The 11,551-nt window shown below is 33.5% G+C and overlaps 1 protein-coding gene across 2 annotated transcripts in view; it reads left to right on the top strand.

The window, feature by feature from the left end:
• The first annotated feature begins 3,236 nt into the window (after positions 1 to 3,236).
• The window catches only part of LOC117316171 (vacuolar protein sorting-associated protein 13B-like), a 119,777-nt gene continuing 111,462 nt past the window's right edge, over positions 3,237 to 11,551 (top strand). For both annotated transcript variants that reach the window (XM_033870681.1, XM_033870680.1), the window contains exons 1-5: positions 3,237 to 3,353; positions 6,736 to 7,742; positions 8,184 to 8,371; positions 8,733 to 8,939; positions 9,435 to 9,666. In XM_033870681.1, coding sequence (XP_033726572.1) covers positions 6,821 to 7,742; positions 8,184 to 8,371; positions 8,733 to 8,939; positions 9,435 to 9,666 — 1,549 coding nt within the window. In that variant the 5' untranslated portion in view covers positions 3,237 to 3,353; positions 6,736 to 6,820. The remainder of the gene's footprint in view (positions 3,354 to 6,735; positions 7,743 to 8,183; positions 8,372 to 8,732; positions 8,940 to 9,434; positions 9,667 to 11,551) is intronic.

The raw sequence follows: 11,551 nt of genomic DNA, 5'->3' as shown, positions 1-11,551 counted from the left end.
TAAGGCATGTCAACCTGTTACTAAGTCTGATGGAAATCTCTCGGACTACACATACTCCCAAACAAACTAAATTTCTACTTGCACACATGTATAATATTTATATCTGTTTTCTATGTCAATGCCACGAAATTGCGAAAAAAATGGGGGACGGAGTTATGAGGAAGAGTACCGGGAGCTGGCAGCGGTGTTTGGTGGATTTGAGGTATTTGCCGAAACGGAGATAAACAAGAGATCCCAGAGGGATCTTGGCGTCCACCATTGACTGATCTTTATAGATTCCATGTCAGATTGATCTTCTCTCTATTTTCTCTTCCTCTTAATTATCTGTGTAAATTGAGAAACATCCACCAGTACTTTTCAAACAAATTGGTTTGGTTTAGTTTGTTTAACGTCCTATGAACAGCAAGGGTGTGCCAGGTTTTGGAGGTGGAGGAAAGCCGGAGTACCCGGAGAAAAAACCCACCGGCCTACGGTCAGTACAAAGGGAACCTATATATGAAATTTGAGATTCAGCGATAATAGCTGTCTGTCGGCCATGTTGTTTTCAGATTGGTCCCAAAATGCAATACGAGGGACTAAGAGGAACCTATATATGAAATTTCAGGAGAATCCCTTCTGTACTCTCTGAGAAATAGCGATAACAAACTTCAATTGTCAAAATCTAAGATGGCTGCTTGTCGGTCATGTTGTTTTCCGATTGGCCCCAACATTAATTATGCATAACTAGGGACCAAGGACAACCTACATATGAAACTTCAGAAAGATCCCTTCAGTACTCTCTGAGAAATAGCGATAGCAAACTTCAATTGTCAATATCCAAGATGGCTGCCTGTCGGCCATGTTGTTTTCTGACTGGTCCCAAAATGAAATATGCATACATTGTAACTAGGGACCAAGGGCAACCTACATATGAGATGGTGGGCTAAAAATCAGATGGTGGCCTAAAAATGGGGTCATAATTGGTATTAATTTCAGAGAATGGACTCAAATATATGTTTTCCATTGCACAACTGTATCTTATGTAAAATTTTAGGGGTTTATTTTTTAATCATTCGTGATTCACAGCCCGATTCCCGTCTGAGTTGAATATTAATTCAATAGTTCTATATGCTGTTGAAATAGCATAATTATTAAGACATAAATTGAAATATTAAAGACACTTGAATAAACTGTATATTATTCAATAATCAACACAAAGGTTGCTGCACTGAAATCATTTAAATTTAAAATTCAAAACTACAATGGATGCAATTTAGAATTAATCATCATGTCTTAGCTACAAACACTTATTTGAAAAAGATTCATTTTGTTCAGTCTGATTTGTGTAATTTCTGCTTCATAGAAAAAGAAACAATACAGCATGTACTTTGGGAATGTAATAAAGTCCAAAATTTAATTATGGCTTTCCAAATTTGGTTGCAAGCTACTTGTAATGAGACATTTAATGTATGTAAAAAAGATTTCATTTTTGGTAAAATAGCACAAAACCCACACCCAAATAACAGAGCAGAAAATATTATAATACTAAATATGAAGCACTATGTTTATTGTCAAAAGTGTTTAGGTAAAGCTCTGTACTTACCCACTCTAATTAGTAACCTTAAAACTTCATATAACATCGAGAGATACTTAGCAAAACAATGTGACAAGGAAGCTACTTTTATTGAGGATTTCAGTGCATACCATTCAGTTTTTAGAAAATGAATATAACCATTACAATAAGGTAGTGTCTTTCATTATGAAATAGATTTCAATTTACCAACGTAATTAATTTTTATATTTTTTTCAATTTGCTTGTGTTTTTGTTGGACTCGATTCTTTTCCATTAAATGTTTTTATTAGCAATAGTCAGTTATTTTTTTGTCACCCTTTCAGAAATTGCCTTTGCTTTCGTCGGAAATCTCGTTCCCTCTTCTCTTCTTCCTTTTATGCCTCCTTTCCCTCTTATCTTTGTATTTCCTTTTCTAAATCAGCTTCTACTTTTTATCCAAACTATCCCCCAATCCCATTTTTCAATTAGCTCCAGGCAATATATTCATTGGTTGATTGTTTTCAATTCCACATACACTATACTGCCCAATAATTAAGAATGTAATAGTAGATTATAGTAGATTTAAAATACACCAAAAATGTATGAGTAATCATAAAAATTGATTACGTGTACATAATTAAGAGAGTATTGATGTATATGTTTGTCTGGAACTAATAAATTAAAAAAAAAAAAAAAAAAAAATCATTTTAATTTTAAGAACATCTTATTTTGATATACATATGTTACACCATAACTTTTTTACACGTTTTATAATTCCAACATCCTCATTATGCAAATTCCACATGAACTTGTATAATACAAAATAAGAATAAAAGATAATGATTTAATATATTATCCATGGTTATACATATTACATAATATGCAAGAAATAGTGAGTGCGTGGAACAGTAGAATGGTGATTTGCAGTTTTGTGTGGTATTTTATATAAATTATACAAAGGCAACGCAATTACCTTTTTGAATTATTACTTTATCTTGATAAGTAAGATTATGAACTATATATGATTGACTACTCAGATTCAATTTCTGTATGAAATATTTATTTAATTTTTGTTGCTATTATAGCGTGTGTTATATAGATTTACTGGGCAATACGACTTTCAACATATTTCAGCTATACAAATTACTCCATCCTACTCTTTAAGTCACCTTATACATTCACAGTTATGGAAGTAATTTCTATCATATATGAAGATTAATTTCTCACACCTGGGAAGATTTATAAGTTGACATATCTGTGTATCTCTAACCGGCCAGTGTATTGAAAAAGCGCGTTGCGTGCCCATCTCTCAAAAGCGCTGACAATAGCCGCTAAAACCTATGGTTTTAGCTAAAAACTACTGATAAAAAGTGGTTGTGATATTCCAGTTAAATTAAAGACTATGCTGCTTGGAACACAAGCCGATTTTACTAAACAACTGTTCAAAGTTTGTAACTTAGGTGACAATCCCTATTTTGACATAATCAATTATCAAATGATTAACTAAATCAAATCTTAATATATCCATATCACCGAACATCTGACTACAATTATACGAATGTAGTACTTTCAGTACGTACTTGGATCTTTTGCTCTTTTGCAATCGAACGCTCCCGGCTATCTCGTGTAATTCTACTACGAAGCTCGCGTTAAATAAATTTCTTTCGGAATATATCTAGACTGTCTGTGACATTCTAGCATAAGCAAAAATATCCGAAGGACGGCTGAAAATGGCGAATGTTGTGAGTTGGCAAATAGTAATTAATGTGTCTGAAGAACGCTGTCTGTCTACAATATGGAAGACATAATCCCAGTTAACGTGGTAATACTATATTCTTGTATTTTACTTTACGAGATATCTGTAGTTCATATTCGCTGTGGTATATCCGGATACTGTCACTCGACAGTATCATTTCCCTGTCTCCCGATCATCGGCTCATAACACGTATACCAGCTACTCCAATTTCACAATATTTATTCAGGTAAAAGATACATATAACATGGAATCATATTTTTCCAATGCAATATTATATCAGATCATAGTGCGCTTATAAATTGATAAAAAAACTGAAAACTGATCGAGTATGATTTGGAAATTATAAAGCCAAATAAGTGAAATGATGAATTTAGAAAAGACTGTACATGTACAGCTAATACATAGCCCATAGAATGACTATTCATATCCATCCTACCCTGGCAGAGTATACAGTTAATGTCTGACAATGAAATTGTCTGTCATTCAGATCTACGCTATGTAGCTAAATAGCCCTAGAGGTAGGTACACACTCTCTGTAGCATCAAGATAAATGGTTGTTTCGAATTAATTCTCGAGTCACATTTTGGCGATCAACATATACCTATATTGATATGAAACAGGCTGAGACAACATGAGTTTCCTCTTGAGCCATCACCACTGGTAAGGTAGGCATCAGGCAAGTGAAGTCAGCAAAAACACACACACCTTTGACAACAGAATATATAACAAAGGCATAAATAGAGGTTACACAACGCGTGGCCGTTGTATATGGTATTCCTTTCACTTGAGTTAGTTATTTTTCAAAAGTTACAAAAAACATGAGCTTTAGCGAGAGTTTTTGTATTTTTAGAAAAATAACTAACAATCGAGAGTGAAAGAAATACAACATACAACAACCACGAGTTTTGTGAGACCTGTTTCTACCACAATAGAAAAGCTATTTTGAGGATAAATTGACTTGTTTTGTGCCAATGTGTTTTCTTTCCACAATATCAGTTAGAAGATAAGCCTAAAGGTAATGAATATGCAAAACTGACAATTTTGGAAATGTGCAGAAATATTACAATTTATTATAAATCATAACAAATAATAAGCAATTTTATTATTTTGAAAGCAATAAATTGAAAGAAGTCAACCAATCAAAATGTGTTTAGAGTTTATTCCATATGTGGTATAAACTGTTTGTAATGATTATTTCATGCCTTGGGAAATTGATTAACACACAGCGGTTGTGGTAGAAAATAGTATACCAATCATACAAGTAATGATAACTTTCATTCACATTTACATAAGGGACAGGAGTCAGAAAATCTATATTAATTTTGTACTGGACCGGTTATTATAGCTGTGGTAATTCATATGAACATGTCAGAAGACGGTTACTGATTTATTGTGAGTGTAGCAGTTTGTTTGTTTGTTTTTGTCTAACGTCCTATTAACAGCCATGCAGGGTCATTTAAGGACGACCCAGGTTTGGAGGTGGAGGAAATTAAGCCGGAGTACCCGGAGAAAAACCGCCGGCCTACGGTCAGTACCAGGCAGCTGCATGCTCCACGTAGGTTTCGAACTCGCAACCCAGAGGTGGAAGGCTAGCGTTAAAGTGTCGGGACACCTTAACCACTCGGCCACCGCGGCCCCGAGTGTAGCAGAATTGGACTGGGCTGAACAAACTATTTAGAGCATTTGTCTAGACTTTATTCTGGTCTTTTCATTTTTCCTCTCCCCTTCCATTTGATACCCAAAAAAATCCCACAGAAGGTGGAAAAGGGTCTCGTATGCATGTCTTCGCGGTCGACTGCAATCTTCCACAATCTTCATCTTTACTTCAAAAAAATTTAAGCGTTTTGTCCCCAACATTTTTTGTCTATCATTTTATTCCCAGTTTTCCCAATGCCAAAAAGGATTTTTAATATGTAAACATTTAATCATTTTCTGAGAAGGAATATTTCTTTTACAACATATTTCACTCATTTTGATAATAAATAAGCTGACATTTGTGTCTAGAAAAATCTGTACAAGTTTGTGAACATGTTTAAAGGGAATTATCTTTGTGTAAATGAACTTCATCTAACTGTGTTCCTGTTAAACTTTTGTAAATTAAATTACTGTGTTTAATGTATCTGTAAATTAAATTGTTGTGTCGATTTTACTTGTATCTGTAAATTAAATTGTTGTGTCGATTTTACTTGTATCTGTAAATTAAATTGCTGTGTTGATTTTACTTGTATCTGTAAATTAAATTGCTGTGTTGATTTTACTTGTATCTGTAAATTAAATTGTTGTGTTGATTTTTCTTGTATTTGTAAATTAAATTGTTTGTCGATTTTACTAAATCCTTACTTGTATCTGTAAATTAATTTGTTGTGTTGATTTTACTTGTATCTGTAAATTAAATGGTTGTGTCGATTTTACATGTACCTGTAAATTAAATTGTTGTGTCGATTTTACTTGAATCTGTAAATTAAATGGTTGTGTCGATTTTACAAGTACCTGTAGATTAAATTGTTGTGTCGAATTTACTTGTATCTGTAAATTTCACAAAAGCATGACACGATGGCCCACATATATACAGGAAGTACCTAGAATTTCATGTTGGATTCTGATTGGAGACAATTCAGGCATTTTGCACATACCAAAATATATAGCATTTAACATGCACACCAAATATTGCTAAAATGTGGTATTGCAGTTTGTATTACTTTTAAAGAAGCTGGATACACAATCTAATTGTCATAGAAGTGTTGCCCTTTCAGGTTCCTTAACTTTTTTTTTCTGTCAAATCTCTGGAAAAAAAGTCTGGATGTTAAAGTGTCTATCTGGAATGGGGTTGTACTGTGATTTAGTTTGTAAACTAATACAGACCTAAGTCTACACAGAGGTAATTTGTAATGAAGGAGGTGATGATAAGATATATTGTATTTAAGTATCACACATTTGAAATACATAAAAGTACATAATTCACATACATATGATACGTTAAACTGTCGAGCCTTATCAGACTTACGAGACACTAAAAAACATTATAACGTTGTTTAATATTATACATAAAACCCACGCCTTTCACAGTTCATTATATAATATTTGTACAGAAAAGCATTAAAAATGAATCTGTTCTTATATGTCACTCTATATAGGGATCTATACATGTTTAGAGTATCAAATAGGTTATACATATGAAAATCCCTTAAGTCACATTTTGCAGTGCATTAAATTAAGTATTATCATATAAATCTATAAATAAACATTCCATGATGATCATTCCATAACACTGTTGGAGTGTCAGTCATGTTTGAGGATCTTTGTTTTAGGTTTAGGAAATATTGACATCTGTTGTCTAGTGACACTGATCAGGTTAGCAGTAACTTGTTAGACATCAAATATCAGCTACCTCAAATATACAAATCACAAAATCTCTCCTCAGATTAACACTTTTCTGTTTTTGTTTTAGATGTTTGTCACTCATCACTGTTGTGATTTGCTGAACGGGCCGATGACAGATTCAGGATCATCGTTTTGATTGTAAGACTGGCGCCATGTTTAAGATCGAGTCTTACATCACTCCCCTATTAATGGGGTATGTGGACAAATATGTAAAGTTGCGCCCTGAAGATTTCCAGTTATCGCTATGGGGAGGGGATGCAGTCCTGAATAACCTTGACCTTCGACTTGATATGATAGAGAGGGCTATTCAGCTACCAATTACGTTTAAAAGTGGATATGTCCATGAGCTCAGGATCCATGTACCGTGGACAAAACTGGGGTCAGAGCCAGTTGTTATTACAATTAACACTATAGAGTGCATTCTCAAACTTCGGGATAAAGCATATGAGGATACCAGAGGGTCAAGGTCAAAGCATCCTCTGAGGTCAAGGTCATCTAACCAGATAAAAGCTAAAAGTACTGGTGATGAAGATTTGCCACCCGGTTATCTACAGAGTCTGATGAATAAAATCATAAACAATGTCAGTATCATAGTGAACAACCTCATTGTAAAGTTTGTTGAAGATGATATTGTTTTATCTCTGAATGTGAAATCAGCAGAATGTTACAGTGTAGACAAAATATGGAACAGAGCATTTACAGATTTGTCTGCCCCTGATTTTATTCTCCGTAAGTCGGTGAACTTTTGTGACCTGACAGTTTGTTTAGACAAGTGTGATGCCAGTGGGAGGATAGAGACGTACCAGGATCCCTTGATTTACCGCTGCTCTGTGACGGGACGAGTTTACACCAAGTACAACAGCCTCACCTCCAAGCTGCCCAGTGTCACCAAGTTTGATGTTTTTTGTGACAAACTTGATGTATCATTGACTGACACCCAACTTCCGATGTTCTTTCGGCTGATAGAGCTGTGTATCGCTCTATACTATGGGACCAGAGAGTACCCTGGTGACAAGGAGGCCGTACGCAGTGATTCTGATGTACAGGAGGAAGAAGAGGAACCATCCGAAGAAGGTGGGTATTATGTGTGAACTAATGCATTACTTACAGGGTTTCTAGGATTTGGAGCAAAATAGAAGGCTATTTACTGGTAGCAAAACATTAATACATTTCCTTGCATTTCCAAGGTTAAAAATGATAAATTGATCACTTATGTGTTGGAAAATTATGATGCAACCATTTAAGATTTGTTTGTATTTTTGCCATATTGTTGTTAAAATCTCTGCACTAAAAAGATAAGAAATGTATCTACTTGAGTTAACTCCCCTGTCTACATGGATTATCTCCCCTTATCTCTACATGGGTTATCTCCCCTTATATCTACCTGGGCTATCTCCCCTTATCTCTACATGGGTTATCTCCCCTTATATCTACATGGGTTACCTTCCCTTACATATTTTGCTAGGGATAAAATATTAAACAGAGAGAGTTATATTTAACAATTGTATTTTACAGAGCCATCAGTTTCTAACCAGTCTGTTGGAGATGACCAGGGATGGGCAGCGTGGGCGTGGTCCTATGTACCACAGATTTTACCTTCAGAAGAAGAAGAGTTCACAGATAGTGGGACTGCTCCAAAAAGAAAGTCTCCTCCCATTCTGTCCATAGGAATGTATGCTCACAAGGCATCCGTCACATTCAAGGTAAAATGTTCTAAACAATTGTCATATCAAAACCTTTAATCCAGTGTACATCATATTTGATCCATCTGGCAATGATATGCAATCACTGCTTCAGAAAGTTTTTTTTATGTAATAAGACTATAAGATTAAGATAATATTCTCTTAAGGTACAATGCATTTTAAAATACATTTCAGACATATTTTCTATATGTTTCTTAATAGTTGACAGAAACATTTAACTACTCAAAAGTTCACTCTTGAATGTATCTATCAACAATCATGTTGATATCAGTTTAATCATCCTTCTTGCTTTATTTCAAATATCATCTTTTCATCTGATTAACGCCTCCCTCAGTACTTTCAGTACTTTGATTCTTAATAGTTGACAGAGGTGTTGAAGGACAAGCACCAGTTTGGGCCGAAGAAGATTGCATTCCGACCTTTCATGCTCCTGGAAGGGGAGGGAATCACCATGGAAATCCTACTGAGAGGACTTGCCTTCTTTGATTTGAAAGTTGGCTTCAGTAACTGTCAATTATTGAGCCAAGGAAACTGTATATGTGGGGCTGAGGACGAGGGAGACACAAGGGTTTGTAGCTTACACCTGAGAAATTGTATTAACGGAGGTCAGGACAGGGGAAACACAAGTCTTTTATAAACATTTGTGAAATTATACAGAGGTCAGTTCGGGGTAGCAACCTTGGTTCAAATAAATATTTGTGAAATTGTATTTACGGAGGTCAGGGCGGGGGAGACCCCACGGTTTTAATAAACATTTTGTGAAATTGTATTTATGGGGGTCAGAGCAGGGGAGACACCAGAGGTTGTATCTGAGAAATTGCAGAACTCAATTTATGTTGGAAGGTGTAAATATCTTTTGTACAATCCTTTGAGATAAAGCAGTAGGCAGACATTCCAGTCCATAAGGTGTATTGTAGCTTGAAAAGTTGGTTGTGTAGAAATCATTGTTTTCATGGTTGCTATGGAGGAAATGGTTGCCTGATGTCTGGTATTGAGTTCTGACATAACTATCACTGATTTGTCATGCCTCCAGTCATATCTGAGTTAAATATCCTCTATACAGAGCCAAGTTTTACTTCGAGGAGGAAGCCCTCTACAGTCTAAGTCCATCCTAAACTACTACAGCCAATCGCTGTTTGACCTTGGGTGTCCAGCCAATCAGGACGCAGAGCTCCAGTTCCTGTTTGATTTTGATGAGCACCTGCAGTCCCATTCAGAGCAGTATGTTACAGAGAGGTTTGGCGCCTTTTATCTGGACTATCTGTACACCATGCCCGACGCCAACACCAAGCAAGGTACTGTTATATACTTCGTTAGGCCCATCAGTTACCCCATTAATGATATCTGTAAAATATAGGATGATTTACTACTGATTTATAAAACATTAGATGATTTACGACTGATTTGTAAAACATTAGATGATTTACTGCTGATTTATAAAACATTAGATGATTTACTACTGATTTATAAAACATTAGATGATTTACTACTGATTTATAAAACATTAGATGATTTACTACTGATTTATAAAACATTAGATGATTTACTGCTGATTTATAAAACATTAGATGATTTACGACTGATTTATAAAACATTAGATGATTTACTACTGATTTATAAAACATTAGATGATTTACTACTGATTTATAAAACATTAGATGATTTACTACTGATTTATAAAACAAATGATTTACTACTGATTTATAAAACATTAGATGATTTACTGCTGATTTATAAAACATTAGATGATTTACTACAGATTTATAAAACATTAGATGATTTACTGCTGATTTATAAAACATTGGATGATTTACTACTGATTTATAAAACATTAGATGATTTACTACTGATTTATAAAACATTAGATGATTTACTGCTGATTTATAAAACATTGGATGATTTACTACTGATTTATAAAACATTAGATGATTTACTACTGATTTATAAAACATTAGATGATTTCCTACTGATTTATAAAACATTAGATGATTTACTGTGATTTATAAAACATTAGATGATTTACTGTGATTTATAAAACATTAGATGATTTACTACTGATTTATAAAACATTAGATGATTTACTGTGATTTATAAAACATTAGATGATTTACTGCTGATTTATAAAACATTAGATGATTTACTGCTGATTTATAAAACATTAGATGATTTACTGCTGATTTATAAAACATTAGATGATTTACTGCTGATTTATAAAACATTAGATGATTTACTACTGATTTATAAAACATTAGATGATTTACTGCTGATTTATAAAACATTAGATGATTTACTACTGATTTATAAAACATTAGATGATTTACTGCTGATTTATAAAACATTAGATGATTTACTACTGATTTATAAAACATTAAATGATATACTAATGATTTAGAATGAGTCTCTATTTAGGCCCATTTATGATTGTCAGTTGATCATAGTAAGATTTCGTTGATTTTTTAGTTGATGATTAGAATTAGTTTTTTTTGTGAGAGTTGGTTTTGGAAAAAGTTAATGTTTTAAATAATTTTATATGGTAGTGAATGAGATGTTGATTCTATATGGTAGTGAATGAAATGTTGATTTTATATGGTAGTGAAAGAGATGTTGATTTTATATGGTAGTGAATGAGATGTTGATTTTATATAATGATAGTGAATGAGATGTTGATTTTATATGTAGTGAATCAGATGTTGATTTTATATAATGATAGTGAATGAGATGTTGATTTTATATGGTAGTGAATGAGATGTCGATTTTATATGGTAGTGAATGAGATGTTGATTTTATATGGTAGTGAATGAGATGTTGATTTTATATGGTAGTGAATGAGATGTTGATTTTATATAATGATAGTGAATGAGATGTTGATTTTATATGGTAGTGAATGAGATGTTGATTTTATATGGTAGTGAATGAGATGTTGATTTTATATAGTAGTGAATGAGATGTTGATTTTATATGGTAGTGAATGAGATGTTGATTTTATATGGTAGTGAGTGAGATGTTGATTTTATATGGTAGTGAATGAGATGTTGATTTGATATGGTAGTGAATGAGATGTTGATTTTATATAATGATAGTGAATGAGATGTTGATTTTATATGGTAGTGAATGAGATGTTGATTTGATATGGTAGTGAATGAGATGTTGATTTTATATAATGATAGTGAATGAGATGTT

This window comes from Pecten maximus, chromosome 18 (genome assembly GCF_902652985.1).
Source record: "Pecten maximus chromosome 18, xPecMax1.1, whole genome shotgun sequence".
NCBI classification, from domain to species: domain Eukaryota; kingdom Metazoa; phylum Mollusca; class Bivalvia; order Pectinida; family Pectinidae; genus Pecten; species Pecten maximus.
Note: the sequence above shows the minus strand (reverse complement) of the source record. Positions and strands in the feature narration are given on the sequence as shown.